This window comes from Castor canadensis, chromosome 17 (genome assembly GCF_047511655.1).
Source record: "Castor canadensis chromosome 17, mCasCan1.hap1v2, whole genome shotgun sequence".
Taxonomy (NCBI): Eukaryota; Metazoa; Chordata; class Mammalia; order Rodentia; family Castoridae; genus Castor; species Castor canadensis.
Window position 1 is genome coordinate 20,362,631 of NC_133402.1, and position 16,146 is coordinate 20,378,776.

Here is a 16,146-nt window from a genome sequence, read left to right on the forward strand (position 1 = left end):
AAAACAAGTCAACAATGGGAACTGAAAAGGGAACTGTTTCACAGAATGTAGAGCCATTCCTAATAATCCCAAGGATACATGACAGTTACTATTCCCAGTTGTTTCTACAAAGCAACACTGCTCAGGAATTCTCTAGTATACTATTTCTAATAATAATTATCAGCCTTCCTACCCCTGCATATCCTACAATTACGATATCTGGGTCTTTAAAAAGAAAAGATCCTTTTATTCTATCAGTCTTCAAATTAATGTAGTATTTCTGAAATAGTGTGATTTTTCTTGAATGCAGACAGCCGTTCCTTGAAACATGAAGATGGGCTTAACCAAGAAGAGGGTACGGTGATTGAGAGGGAACAGTTAAAAGACCAACACGGCTTTCATGAAGGAACAGAGCTGTCAAAGCAGAAAAATGGATGCATGCTTGTGGTAACCAAGTACCAACTGAATAACATGTCTAAGGAGAAACCCACCTATAGGAAAGTTGCTGAAAGCATTAATTGGTGACGGCCCTTTTTGCAGCTCCGTTGTAGTGTGGGGCATGACATTGTCAAGGAAAGACTTCATGGCTGGCTGATGGAGTGACTGCTGCTGAGATGGTGGGGTCTGCTGCTTCACCAACAGGTTTGGATCAAGTTGACGAGATTGTTGCATCATTTGCTGCTGCACACTAAGAGGTCGACCCTTCAAATATCAAAATAATTAGAGGAAAAAGAGTTCACAGATATTACATATTCCTCTTAGCAGGAAGGTGAACTTGCACTGTTAAAGATGACTCATAGGCAAACAGCAAATTTAAACAACACACTTCATTATATTTTAACAGAATTCTATTTCACAAAGACTTTTCAAAATCAGTGGAAATGATATAAATTGAGCTTATTAAAACAGAGGACAGCATAGCAACTAGAAGTGTCTAATCTACCTGCTGGTCTTGCTGCTGCCGGTTACCAGAAGGCACGCTTCTCTGACTCTGCGCCCTTTGCTGCTGCGCTAACAATCGCTGTGGGGAAATGGAAAAGTGTTGTCACTATCATGCTGTAACATTTTATGCTTCAGAATGACCATGGCTAATGGACTTAGAGAACTTCAGCAATATACCAAAGCTGACATGCCCATCTCATCTAGTATAACCTCTTCCTTGGAGTCTTTGGCTTTAGTTCAATCCAAAACTTTGCAATGCTGGCGAAGCAATCCAGGTCCTTGCACATAAGCAAGCACTTACAGCTGCACTATATCCTCAGCCCTCAATCTAAACTTTCAATCAACTGGAAAACTTTTCCTATCATCCTAGGCCCACAACTAACCTAATCTTAGCTCTTTAAGCATCCTTCACTTCTTTGAAACATTCCTCCTCCATCTGTGTTCAGTGTCTGCCTTCTCTGACAGACTGTAAGTTCCAGGTAGGCTATGACTTTGCCTACTTTATTTACCACAGTACTCTCTGCAGAGTCCCTGCTGTGTACTGAGCAGACACTCAATAAGTAAGGCCATTATCCTACTTACCTGTAACTGGGAGATCTGAGAAAGCTGGTTTAGTTGGGATAGCTGGTTCAGCATGGCTACCTGTTGAGGGCCAAAGAGCGGATTCAGGCCACCGTTGTTTGGTGCATACTTCAGCAATGAAACTGGAACCTTAGGATCACAATGTTAAATCAATAATGCTGACAAAATAACTTAGACAAGCTAAATACACTGTGTATTATGTACTGTATAATTATCAACCAAGCAATTAAAATAGTGGATAATTTATTGAGGAGCTGTGGTCTTTCCAAGTGCCTGTGTTTGTCTTACTAATGTATCATTCACATATACTTTTCTTGGGATAAGTAGAAACAACAGCTTAAGCCAGCCAATAGAAGAAAATGGTTCCTTGTTGACTCATTTTCTTCATCTTTCCTACATTCTTTTGTAATAATAGCTAATCAGAACTTGCTGCATCTCAAAGATGCCAATAAATATTATAATGCTTGAGTGGTCATCTCATTCAAGTATAAAATTATTTAAGATTCTTCTCTAGGTAAGCGGAGGAGGGGATAACAGAAGCTTATTTACCTGAGGGGAAAGTAATGGAGGAGGCACTTGAGCACGGAGATTAGGCTGAGATGAACTAAGAGGTTGTGCTGGAGGCTGCTGCATGCCCCGGGGTTGTGCTGCTGTGTTTCCAACACCAAACATACTGGGATTGCCATTCTAGAAAAATAAGCAAAAAAATAGCAAGGCAATTCTTTAGGGACACACATCTCATTACCATATTGGGCTACTGATTTAAAAACAGTTAACTACATGTAAGAGAGATCTTATTATTAATACAAATCATTTAACAGAGAGCCTAAAATACACATCTGGACTTACCTGTCTAACAGAATTCAAGTTTTGCATACCCAGCCCTGCTATGGAGCCAAGGGCCTGGTTAGGTAGTGCACTATTTGAAGGGGGAAGCTTCATGCTTTGACTGGACATAAACTGCATGTTTTGGGATTCATCTGCTACAATGCCATCCTGATTGGACAGACAGAAAGATGTGCAACACCAGCCAAGCAAACAAGTGGAAGGGAGAAATCATTGCAGGAACAGAAGAGAAGTCACATGACATTCCAGCATCAACAGGAAACAAGTAGAAAACAGAAGAGATCAGATTAGTGTTAATTCTAGAGTACATAAAAAGAGCCAAACATATTTTATGGGATTAAGAAGAAAATATAAATGCAACCCCTATGCTAAACTGAGACATAAATGGAACAATGATCCATTAATAGGATTTGGCACTGGGTTATCCATTTTACATTACAGAGAATGTTCTAAAATATTAATGTGAAAATTATGCTATTAAGGGTATTGGTTTATTGGTCATACAGATAAAAGGAAAAAAAAGGTCTTACCTTATCAAAATAAGGATTGCGCTCCATGGAAGACTCTTTGGAAATCTGAGGCCGAGAACCAGGGCCTTTCCCGACCGTTCGATTGTAATCACCAATATTTAGGCTATGTTTATCTATCTCCATTCGTTTGTCTTGTAACATTCCTAAAAAATGAGGGAGACTATGTTATCAGTAGGTAGACAACCTAACTGGTTTTATATAAATTAACATAGAAGGCAAAATACTCACTTTCCAAACTGAAATGACTTCTGCCTTTGACAAGGACAGGTGAAAAATACATTTCATACATCTTGCATTTCTCACACATGATCTTGGGTTTTAACAGATACTATTACCTTATGAACCAATTAACTTGAAGATAGACTGTAAACAGAAAGTGGCTAACAATCTCAATTTTTTTTTTCCCCCAGTACTGGGGTTTGAATTCAGAGCCTTCACCTTGTGCCACTCCACCAGCCCTATTTGTGTGGTGAGTTTTTTTGAGATAGGGTCTCACAAACTGTTTGTCTGGGGTGGCTTCAAACCTTAATCCTCTTGAAGTCTGCCTCCAGAGTAGCTAGGATTATAGGTAAAAGCCACTGGCACCTGTTTATGACCTCATTTTAATGAGTTCTTCAACATAACTGAAGACATCCTCTGTCATCTCTAATCTGCTTAATCTTATAAAAATAATTTCCACTAACAAGTAACAAAAAACACCTCCCTTGACAAGCCATTTAGTAAGTGCTTACTATGTGTCAAGCATAATTCTAATTAGGCATACTTTTTTAATGCTCCTAACTCTTCTATTATTTGCCCTATTTAGCAGATGGGGAAGCTGGAGACCAAACAAGGTAATGTCTTCCCTTTTCTAAGGCCTTCTCTGTCCATTGCTATCCGTATGCTGACTGCTCTGTAGTAAATATGACCACTTTCATAATACCTCTTGCAAAACCCTCTTTGCTGGGCACAACCAGCCTTCCAGAACTACCATCCTATTTCAAAAAAATCTTTGCCAAGTGGACAATGCTGGAAGGGCCAGGCTGGCATTTCTCCTTTCTCCATGACTGAGCCCACTGTCTTGAGCTTTTTCAACTGTAGGATATACCAAGGCTAATCCAGTATACTCACTAGTTCGGTCTCTAGACCATGCCTCGATAAATGTTTCCCTTAGAATTTACTACCAAGTTATCAATGCTTACCCCCATTCAAAAACAAATGTCTAGCTCTTACTTCACACTTTAGCTCAGTCCCACATCTCTGACTGCCTGCTAAGCACAAGTGTGCTTCAGTGTTCTACTACCACTTCTAACAAAGGTCTTCATGCTCCTGTACCAGTCTCTCCCCATCTCCTCAATCCTCAAATCTCATCCATTGTTTCTTTACAAGTGCTTTTCTTTTGTGATGTCTGCCAACACCAAAATTCTCACCCTTATTCCAGGTAAGAAGAAAGGGGAAAAAAATTAACATAAGGAAAAAAATTCTTTAAAAATAGGTACACTTAAAAAAGGCATTAGTTCTTGAAGTACTATCCCAGCTGTGGATCAGGATTGCTCAAAATCCACTTTTGGCACCTGTAAGAGCTCCCTTGAGTGTTAACAATCCTCGGCTTTCTCCCCATTGGCAGCACTACCATTCACTGCTATACCCACACTAGTCACCTTGAACTTTTTCCCTACCTCTCTATATCAACACTTGCAACCAGTTCCAACAACTTCTTTTCGAAGGTCTCTCCAAGTTGTCCCTTCTTGATGATACACTTTACCTTTGTCTGCACACATTATCTTTTAATAGTGTTCCATCTTCTCCAAAAGTCATTCCAACTCTTCTGTAGCCCTTCTAGAATTGGCTGGGTGCCAAATGCAGTGACTCCCCTTAGTTTACTGTCCTCTGAGATCCTTAGATATCAATGATGTACCCTTAGCCCACTGTCAAATTCACTCCCTGACAAACATGCTCCTCTTTTCAAAACTCCACGCTCACCTGACTTCTGAAGAATGATTCGAACATGTCCTGCTTATCTCAGGTTCACTCCTTAAATGTCAATATTCCCCAGAACTCTGTCTTTGGTCCACTACTCTACAGTTCTCTCTGATCACTCTATTCTTATGGCTAATTAATAACAAGTGCTTTCTCCAGTATCCTGAGCTCCACATTCAGATTTTCTCCTGGTTACTGAATATCACATGGTTTTCACAGCAACTTCAAACTTCTTATCTTCTGTCAAACCTGCTACTTCTACTATATTCTTATCTCAGCTATTAATTCATTGTCTCTCAGTTCCAGTTCACTTTTTGACTGTTCTATGAGCATTTTATTGGACTCTTTGAGTTTTTTCTCTTTGCCAGCAGAGGGTGAAGGAGAGGGAATGCAGGAGGAAAGGCTTGGCCCCAGGCCTACCTGGCAGACTTTAGAGCACCTCTGATTTCTCCAGTGCCTGTCTAGTCAGCAGGAGACAGTAGAAAGTGTCTCCAATACCTCCAAACACTTTTGTAGCTGTGTTTCTGGTGAGCTCTCTCTCCATCAACAGCACTTCCCAGAATCTTAAAGGGCATATTTCTAGCGAGTTCTACCAATATGATATCATGGCAACTTCTCTACCATTCAGCGAGGCAGATTTGTCCGCAGGAGCAGAACGTCTTCTGGATATAGGCTGTCTATAAAGCTTCCACCATCCATGGTCTCACACAATGCCGTACCCCACTGCATGGCCTCACAGCATTATGTCAGGTCAAGGATTGTTTTCATACCAAAAGAGGTGAAATAAGGGCTCCAGAACATGGAATTAACTGGTCTTATCATATATGCCATCACCTGAAAGTTACTAGCCAAAGTGATGGGTAGAAGGGCTTACTGAAGACAGCTAGTTGGGAGATGACATTCTCAACGCAGTAAACATTGCTCCCATTACCAGAATTCACAGGTCTGGGAAAGGAAAGGTGGAAAGTAAGCTGGCAAACCCCTTACGGAACTCTTGCTCCTGTTCCCACAACTCCAGTGGTTTAAAACAATGTAGCCCCTGAGAAAAACAGTGCTTCTGCCAAGACACACAACTGGCACCACACAATGGATAACAAAGCCTGCCCCCTGGACATTCTGCACTGTGTCATGTGAATAAGCAGGCAACACAGGGCTGGAGCAGATGGTTCTGACCACCAAGGGAGAATCTGGTGTTCTGACACAGAAGGAAGGCAATAATGATCGTTTACTGCCAGGGGATTATCTAGGTGCTTCTCAGTACTTCCCTGCTTAATAATAGAGGGTCATGGAAAACTACAGCAACCAAAAAAGGCAGAGCCACTGAGGCCTGGGACCTGGGGGATAAATGTCTGGGTTAACCCACTTGCTAAAGAACCCAGAGCACCCAAGGTTTGACTTGAGAGTAGAGTTGGTAAGGAATGGGAAGTGGAAGAAGGGAGCCATTGACATCCGAAATAAGGATGGTACAGAATTAGGGACCCCAGTCTGAAAATCTGGTCTGAAACTTTTGTGTACATGACACTCAAGAAGTTGTGGATTTTTGAGTATTTTGGATTCTAAATGCTCAATCAGTAATCCATGCAAATAATCTGGAATTCTCAAAAGCCTACTACTAGAAAAGCTTCCAGCCTAACTGTTTTAGATAAGGGACACTCATCCTGTAGTAGTTTTACATGCTCTCTATTGCTTGTTATATGTATGTGCTCATCTGCATGGGTCAGCCATTTCCTGCTTTTTCTTTCCCATTTTTACCTTATTCCAATTACTAAAAGCTAACTTTATAATTGAGTGTTTAGGTAAGAAATTGTGGGGTCGTCACATCGCGGGAACAGCATTTTGGTTCCCCGTTCCCGCTGCTCCCACAACATGGCCTTCAACTTTGGGGCTCTCTCGGGCACCTCCGGCACTGCTGCAGCCACCGCAGCACCCACGGGTGGGTTTGGAGGATTTGGGACAACATCTACAACTGCAGGTTCTGCATTCAGCTTTTCTGCCCCAACAAACACAGGCACTACTGGACTCTTCAGTGGTACTCAGAACAAAGGTTTTGGATTTGGTACTGGTTTTGGCACAGCAACAGGAACTAGTACTGGTTTAGGTAGTGGTTTGGGAACTGGCCTGGGATTTGGAGGATTTAATACACAGCAGCAGCAACAGCAACAAACAAACTACATTGGGCGGTCTCTTCAGTCAGCCTACACAAGCGCCTACCCAGCCCAACCAGCTGATAAATACTGCAAGTGCTCTTTCTGCTCCAACACTGTTGGGAGATGAGAGAGATGCTATTTTGGCAAAATGGAATCAATTGCAGGCTTTTTGGGGAACAGGAAAAGGATATTTCAACAATAATATTCCTCCAGTGGAATTTACACAAGAAAATCCCTTTTGTTGATTTAAGGTATTAATACTATTTTAGATCTTCATTTAAAGAGTATATATGTGAGAATGTGACTGTAGACTGAAAACAGTTGCTTGGTTCTTAATAGTTCTTGAACATGATATGATTACACTTATATTTTAAAAATATAGAAATTATAAAGTCCAAGTGATTTTTTATATATGTGTGGTTCCAAAGTGACCAGAATAAAACAAAATTGAGGTATAGCTAGAACGTGATTTATAACTAAGTTAAAAATGTCAAGAGAATGGTCTACTTGGCACCTGTAAATGGAAAATTCAAAACTAGATTTCAGTTGTGTTTGTCTCACATTGGCCAGGAAGTGCCCGTGCATAGGAGTTCTCCTTATCATGTTTGACTCTATTGCCACTATTGTAGCTGGATATCAGAGTCAAACCATATCGTGCATTTTTTGGTTGTTACTGTTCTGATTCCTTGGTTACGAAATACCATCTCATTTAAATTTGATAATCTGTTCATCTGCCAGTGGGAGTATTTAGGTCACTTGGCATTGTATTTTCTTTCTTGGGGGCATGGGAGGGTTTGTGTTAATTATGGAGCTTGTTGGGCAAATACTCTACTACTTGAGCCACTCCTTCCTCCCCCCACCCCCTTTTTTCCCCTTAAATAAAATAAAAGACAGGATCTTGCTATATAACTGAGGCTGTCCTTGAATTCATTACTACCCCATGGAACTCGCGGTCCTCCTGCCTTAGCCTCCGAAGTGGGAGTGGTGGGATTACAGGCATGTGCACCACCACACCTGGCTGGCAGTGTATTTTTCATAACAAATTAATGTATCGTAATCATGTTTATACTTTAGCCTCTTTTTTGGTGGTTGTTGTGCAAACACTATTACTGAGCTACAACATTAGTTCCTTAGGACCAGAAGTGTTTCAGATTTACTGATTTTTTTCAGATTTTGAAATATTTGCATATATGTAATGAGATACCTAAGAGATGGGACCTTAGTCTAAACAGGAAATTCATTTATGTATCATATATAGTTTACACACATAGCCTTGAAGGTAATTTTATACAATATTTTTAATGCACTTGTGTACTGTAGCCCATTCATTACATGAAGTCAGGTGTATAACTTGTAGCATCATGTTAACACTCAAAAGTTTTCAGGTTTTGGAGCATTTCAAAATTTAAATTAGGGATGTTCGTCCTATATATCGGTTTTAGTGCATTAGTTGAAATTTTAATAGTTTTGTTTAGTGATAAGATAAGCGATAATGGACAAGGTTGAATATAATAATTGAAATTTTTTCTCTTTTAAAGATGGTGTATAATCTATGCATGGTAAAAATACAAAATGTACACTTGAGTGAATTTAAATATTTTTAAAAAGTTGTAAGTGGTAATAAGGGCTAAATGGCTTCTATCTAAAAGAAACAGTTTTTAGCAACATATAGTTCATATTTAATGTTAAAAAAGAAATTTTGGCTGAACCTGTAGGGTAATTACTATGCCTCAATGATACAATGACTCTTGGACTGTATATCTCCTCGTCTTCCTCATTTACAAGAAAGCCATACCATATTAAGTGCAAGTGTAGAGTTGTTTTGCCATGGTACTGGAGTTTGAATATGCACAGAAGAGGGCATGTGGAAGGGTATACTAGTCAAAGGGCTGAGGTAAACTGTATTGATTACTGGCTTATTGCCTCTTAGTTCCAAATCCAACCTTTATGGCTACCCTGGGGGTGTGGGGAGGAAGGGGGTGCAGGAGAGACTGCAAGAGGAAAGGTCTGGCTCCCCAAAAGCCCAGGCAGCTTTCTGCAGCAGAAGCCACCAGCAGCCACCAGCACCCTCAAGCAATTTTGCAGCAGTGTTCCTCCAGTGAGTCACCTCTCCTCCTGTGAACAGCCTTCACTATGAAAGGGTGGACTTCATTCAATTCAAGTGGGGTGGTACCACCGTGACATCTCTGCCATGTCCAACAGCCTGAAGCTCAGCCTGGAGTGGTGTCTTGGAAGGGTGCTCTCCCTTGTGCACACTATCTCAATCCAGTGTGGTACTTCTTGAATCAGTTACTCATTTATTTTTTTAGAGTTCTTTCACTTTTCTGAGCCAATTCATTGCTACTCTAATTCCTCATGAATTAGTAAATCTTTAAGATTATATTAATCTTTCCTTATCTGATGTACCTTATAGTTTCTCTCTCCTGGCTGGACTCAGATAATACAATAGCACTACCATCTACTTAACTATCTAAGCCCGGAGGCTAACTCATCTTTCATCACACATTCTCCTTCACCCTCCATAACAAAGTGGTTAAAACTGATTATCAATGTCTGTTGATCCTAATCCCACATCTCCAATGAATGAAGAGTCTTTCCATTTACTTTTTTTCTTCCCCCAGTAATGGGGTTTAACTCAGGGCCTTGCATTTGCTAGGTAAGTGCTCTACCATTTGAGTCACGTTGCCAGCCCTTTTTGCTTTGGTTATTTTTGAGACAGGGTCTTGGTTTTTATGCCTGGGCCAGATGGACTGTGATCCTCCTATTTACACTTTTTGGCATATTTGCAGTGAGAGGCAAGCACCACCATACTCACCCATTGGTTGAGATGGGGTCCTCTGCGTGTTTTGCCTAGGCTGGCTTCAACAGCATTCTTCCTGATCTCTACCTCCCAAGTAGGAAGGAACTCAGGTATGAGCCACCACACTCGGCTCTCTACCTACTTTCTAGTCAGGCGCTTTGAAAATAATCACCGGTTACTGCAACAAGTCTCTAAGTGGTTTTGCCTTCTTTAAGTATCTTTTGATCTACCCTCTGCTGCCAGTGCTTCCTCTCCTAAGATATTTCAATTCAAACTCAACATTAATTTTTCTAAAACATGAATCTAAATCATGTAATTCCTCAGCTTAAAATTCTTTAATCCCATATTTTCAGAATAAAGTTCAGACTCCCAAATTCCTCATGATTTAGTACATTCCTACCTAATTTTCCAGCATCTGCCTATGTGAAGTTTCACCACCTCCCTGGGGTCCCCACCCTTCTTCAACCACCAATTTTGTACTTATCTCCGAACATGAAACTACTGAATATGGTTTAAGATGTTTTTGTTATATATGTAGGTCCTTATACACTTGGTTCTCTGATCAAGAAGACTAATCCCCCTCAGTTTCACTCCTGACAGGATGAATGAGATAATCATTGACTGAATGGTGGTATCACCACTATCTGACTTGTGCACAGTGGCCTGTGCCTTAAGGGGATAGCATCTCCCTCAGTCACAGCATTTTCAGGTACACTAGAGAGCACAGGAGTACGACAATTAGATGCCAGGTCTTCTGTCTTCTGCTCTGGGTCAGAGCCCTTTCAGTGAGATCATGTTTTGACTATGCCTGCTTATGTGTGACAAATACACTCAAGCAGACTTGATTTTTTTCTCACCTCCAGAAAGGTCCATCTTATTGCTCTGTACATTTTCTTCTGCTGAGTCTCTCTGAAATAGGCAAAAGCAATGTGTTAGTAGGTTAATTTAATCAATGATAACAAGAAATGAAGAACTCTACTGTATTTCATTATCTGAATTTCAAGTGGACCATAAAGCTTTATTTTTCACTACATTTAAATATAGTACAATTTTTCTTTTTGGCAGTACTTGGAATTGAACCCAGCACTTAACAACTTGAGCCAAATTTTTTTTTTTTTGATGAGACAATGTGCTTGAAGTTTCCAGCTAAAATTATAAAAATTAAGGCTTGAAGGCCAACTTTAACTTCAATGCTATCTTAAGAACTCAAATAATAATGAAGAATAATTTTGAAGAAAACAAAAAAATGAAAGTGGGATAAATTGTGGACTACCACTAAAAGGGGTTGGAACTGTAAAGAAAATATACTTACCGAAAAACTGATATTTGAAAACTGTTTAACAAATGGATTTATCCATGCTTCTTCTTGTTTGTTTCCACCTTTCATCATTCCCTTTGTAAAATAAGAGAGTAGAAAAGATGCCATGGCCATCTTTATTTATCTGGGTAAAGTGATGGATTAATAAAACTTTAAGACAATTCCCAACTCTTTATTTTTAGCCAATAATTTTTCCTCCAACCAACTCCAATCAGAGTTATTAACAATTAAAAAAAAATCAACTTATTTGATTTTCAACTTCCTTTGCTCCAGTCCTCTGGTATAGCTGTAATGTATAGAGAAATCTCTAAGGCAAGCAGTCAGAAGGAAAAGACAGAAGCAAACGGCCTCAACCCAAAAAAGAAAAAAAGGTCTCTGAGTCATGGAGCACTGCCAGGTAGTCCCATCTTACAAATAGGCTGTGTTGTACAAGGTTTGTATTAATTTGAATTTTTTGGAATTCTCATACCAAAGTAAAAAAATAGAATCAGGTTCTCAAGTTAGTCCTAAGATACCAATTAAACCCATAATTTAATTATGATATATTGCAAACTACTGAAAAACCACCATGTGTTTCCACATGAGGAAGTGTGTAAAAAATTCAATTTATGTTGTCAAGAACACAGCCTTCCCAGCAATAGCTGAAGCTGGGGTTTGTTCTGCTTAGCATGTTGGCTTTCTATGGATGGTTGGAATATGGGCAATACAGAAAGCACAATGAGACCTGAAGTGAGAGCAAAGGGTCTGCAATCAACAGCAGCCTACAGACAGCAGGCTGGAAGTCACAGAGGCCTAGGCCCCTTGTTTATGTCAGGACTGTCCTCAATGTTGCCTTAATTTCCCTTTTCCATTGCTACTATCTGTTCCTTCTGACTGTAAAACAAAACACAGCTTCATAATTCCCCTCTAAATGCAAATTTCTGAAGCAAGCACCTAACCCTCTCCAAGGTTTCTGAAGTCATCTCTGATTCCTTTTCCTCTTCACTAGTCTAACTAGTCGCTAAGTTCTTCTGTCCTTCTATTCTGAAATGTCTCTAAAATGATCCTTTCTATTATGCATCCATTCTTATTTCCCAATTCAAACCCTCCTTTCTAACTTGAATTAACGCAGAAACTTACTGAGATCCCTAACTCTGCTCCAATTTATACTTCATACCAACATTCAATAGGTCTTTAAAAAAATAATTTAAAAAATCCATTTATGTTGTTTTCTACTCAAGTTCATTGGCTCCATACTTTAAACAGAAAAAAGTTCAAATTCTTTGGTGAGATATTGAAAACACTTTAATAGTCTATCCTTAATCTAACTACAGAGCCAGATCTCACTTCTTTCTAGAAATTCTACATTTTCGTTATGTCAGGCTACTATTTTTCTTAACATATCCCACCCCAGGCATCTTCCAAATTCCAGCTGACACTCTTATGAAGCTTTCCTACTGCCCCAAATGAAACCGTGAGCTCCTTGAAGGTATAGCTCATATTCTAAGTCTATTTGAATCCCCAGCACCAAGCACAGTACCTGGCACACAGCAGAAGCTAAATAAATGTTTGCAGTTGCTTTCTAAAGATTTTTACTAGTAGAAACAAAGGAGAAAGAGTAAAAAGGCTACACACCCTTTCCCTTCTCCTTTTTTTGCCACTCAGACCCTGTAAGGAAAGACAAAGTCACAAAACAGCATGGTCCAGTGGGAAGAACACAGGGTTTGGAATTGGAAGACCTAAACTTAAATCCTTGCTCTGACAACTTACTAGTTATGCATCTTTGGGCAAATCACCACCTTTTCCAGTCTCAAATTCCTGATCAGTATTCTATCTTAGGTTATGAGTATCAAATGATTTATGTAAAACATGTAAAAGCAACTTCATAAGCTACATGGCAAGGCAATAGGCAAATACAGCCAAATGAAAAAAATTATAAAATGAAAATGGTAGGTCCTAGACTTAAGAATCCCAGGATTAAAAGGGAGGGACTGTGGCAGCCAGCCTGACCACCTACCCACTAGGTATGTAACTTCTAAGGTCCCCCAAAAGGTAATCATTCTCATATAGGATTAGAGGACATATTAGAATCACCTGGGAGATTGGGCATGTATTGTGATACACCACCATCCACCCTGCCTACCCACCCACCCAAAAAGTCTGACACCCCTCCCCAGTACCACTCCTAAGAACCAGTGCTCTATACCAGCTCTTCCCAAACCTGGCTGTGCATCAGACATATTGGGGGAGCTGACTGAGGACAAGAGACTTGGTCCAATTTCCAAACATTCAGTTGACCTTGGGTATAGGAGGCCATGCTTTTAACAACTGTATATGATTCTCATATAAAGCCAGGTTTGGGAACATAATCTGTCCACATAATACAATCATTCCTAGCCCATTCCTAGGGATTTTTGTCACAGGACCTTGAGATGAGGAAGGACAAAGATGATGGGTGAATAAGGAGAATGTGACTCTGAGTAAGAAGGAACTGGGGACTTTGAGTAAGGACGTAGAATAGGAGATGAACTGGCAGTGGAATGGAAAGAGTCAACATGGAGATTTGCCCTTCTCCTTCATCCTCACCACTGTAGGCACCACCCTGGGGTGGGAGATTGCCCCAGGCAGCAATGGTGGAGGGGAAGAGGAGAGAAATCCCAAGCTGTAGCAGTGGGGAGAAAGGAAGTTCCTGTGGTATTATGTTTTTCTAGGTGGCTGCCCATACAAAAAGGCTACACCTAAGTTGGGGGCTGCCTGGACTGCACTGATTGCCATAAAATGGGCAGGCAGAAGATTAATTTTCTGTGGGTAAACTACCTTTGGAACTTAAAAGTTTCAAGGGCTTTGCCCTTGAAATGTTTACCTTCGATGATATTTTCTTGGTATATGGTGGCCAATTTAAAGATGAGTTAAGCTCTTGAGATGAGTTACTATTCCACATTCCAATCTCTACATCCTCCTCCTCTTCCCAGCCAGTGGGGCGATTTCCAGGCAGTTGCAGATCATCACCACACCAGCCATCTTGCATAGATTTGGACCCTGATCATGGATTGATGACACAAAAAGAAACTGACTTTAATAATGCAATTCTTTCTAGAGGACAAGCATACATTAAAGAGCGGGGGACTGGGGGGGGGTTAATGGGATGACCTAAAACAAGACAAAACACACTTTCACTTCTTGTTCCAAATATGCACAACATAATGTATATTTTACATTGACTTTAAAGTTCCATTAAAATTTATTTTTATGTAAAAATTCAATAAATCTGATTTATACAAATCAAATCAAAGAGTTCCTAAACATGGACAATGGTGGCATTCTTATTAGTACCCACTTAAATCTGCATAGTGACACATAGGACAGAGAAGATGTATGCAATTTGAAAAAATCAATTTTGATATATCTTCAAGAAGAGTGGCCAAAAAATACTAGAAGTCCTAAGCAGAAAGCATTTTATCTCCACACATGAGTTGAGTTCTTACAGGGTATCCTGTACTCAACATCTGGGACAATGCCAATGTTAATCTAAATTTCAGTGCTTTCTGGAAAACAGAAGGACGTTTTATCCTATTCAGTCTCTCACACTGGGTGGCATGAAAGCTGCTAAAACCATTACTACATAATCCAGTTCGATAAAATATAATTTAGATTTGGAGAAAGATACGCAAATCAACAGTTACAGTTCTGAGAAAAGAAGGCAATTCAGAAAGATAAAAGCAAATGATGTTACAAAGTACTGAACACCATCTAGTATGTGGCACATTACCATAATTTAGAAACATCATCCAATTATTTAATTGCACTCAATGAGTCATCACCACTGCTACAAAATAGCTACCAGGGATCATGGATAACTTACCAGATTTGCTTAACGCCTGTGGACCAACAGAGCTGGAGCTCCACGTGGATGTGCTGGATGCCGCAGCAATGGGTTCCCCCCAGCTGGGACCACTGTCTATGGGTTTACCCCATGCTGAAGTACCATTATCCACAGTTGTGGCTGGAGTAGAAGGCTCCCCCCAGGGCTCACCCCAGCCTTTAGAAAGTATGGGAAAAGAAGTCATCAGCATAGAAGATAAGGAGGTACAGTGGACTAGGGACAATAAAGAATACTTAGGGAACCAAAGATGAAGAACTTCATGCTTACATACTGAATAATGATGCTGTGACAGGCAAAAGGTGGCTCTGTTTTATGGAAAGAAGACAAACTATTCCCCTTTAATATAACTTAACTGAAAGAGTGAATTTATTTTTTTAATCTCTTCTTTCAAAATTGCCCTCTGGGTCTAGAGCAGGTCTTTTCAATAACCTTATTTATGACAAGACATCTGCCTTTGAGGATGAGTTTAATTCCTAGAAGTTAAGTCATTTTGAACCAAACCTAGTGAACTGAAGTAGTGATAAAGCTGATAATAGCGTAAAGACCTAATACTATTAATTTTAATTTTTACAAAACCTTTCCACATTATAGCACTAGAAAAACAATTAAGCAATATGACTAACAGTGGTAAGTACCCTACTTTTGTACATACTGAATATGCTTGTTAAAAATCTAAAGTATTAGGTTGAAGTTGTCCAAAGCCAAGAAAGTTGATGTTATAAACTTATTTTGCCTATAATAATCAAAACAAAGGTGCTTCCCCCTTAACCTAAGTTAATACAATATACTAGACCTGGACTGAAAAAAAACCCAAACCAAACCAAACAAAAGCAAACAAAACCCCAAATGGGTGCTGAAAAGATAATTTATGAAAACACTGCCATCTCTATGTCCAATGAGACAATTATTCAACACAGTTCACTTACAAAGACAATGCATGCCAATAATAATTAATGAAAATGTTGCCAAGATACTTTGCAGAGAAAGGAATTATCTCATTACAAGAAAGGAAAAATCGGAATATATTAGAAAGATATTTTTAACTCTTTTAGATATATACACATATATACTGAATCTAAGTAGACTTGGATTCATGTCTACTTAAAAAAAAATCCCTTCTAAGGTCAAATGCAGTACTAATTGTTCAGAGAGCAATGTACTTAGATACTTGTTTTATTTCT

At 39.6% G+C, this 16,146-nt stretch overlaps 1 protein-coding gene across 7 annotated transcripts in view; it reads right to left on the reverse strand.

Annotated features, from left to right (window-relative positions):
- Positions 1 to 16,146, reverse strand: part of Tnrc6a (trinucleotide repeat containing adaptor 6A) — a 173,173-nt gene that overhangs the window by 13,550 nt on the left and 143,477 nt on the right. For 4 of the 7 annotated variants that reach the window (XM_074060202.1, XM_074060198.1, XM_020159740.2 and 1 more), the window contains 11 exons: positions 14,945 to 15,121; positions 13,946 to 14,121; positions 12,718 to 12,750; positions 11,098 to 11,178; positions 10,643 to 10,694; positions 2,880 to 3,022; positions 2,353 to 2,499; positions 2,053 to 2,190; positions 1,504 to 1,632; positions 923 to 1,000; positions 471 to 681 (listed from right to left, as the gene is read on the reverse strand). In XM_074060202.1, the coding sequence (XP_073916303.1) occupies positions 471 to 681; positions 923 to 1,000; positions 1,504 to 1,632; positions 2,053 to 2,190; positions 2,353 to 2,499; positions 2,880 to 3,022; positions 10,643 to 10,694; positions 11,098 to 11,178; positions 12,718 to 12,750; positions 13,946 to 14,121; positions 14,945 to 15,121 (1,365 nt within the window). The remainder of the gene's footprint in view (positions 1 to 470; positions 682 to 922; positions 1,001 to 1,503; positions 1,633 to 2,052; positions 2,191 to 2,352; positions 2,500 to 2,879; positions 3,023 to 10,642; positions 10,695 to 11,097; positions 11,179 to 12,717; positions 12,751 to 13,945; positions 14,122 to 14,944; positions 15,122 to 16,146) is intronic. The other 3 variants (XM_074060200.1, XM_074060199.1, XM_074060201.1) reach the window with 3 other exon arrangements.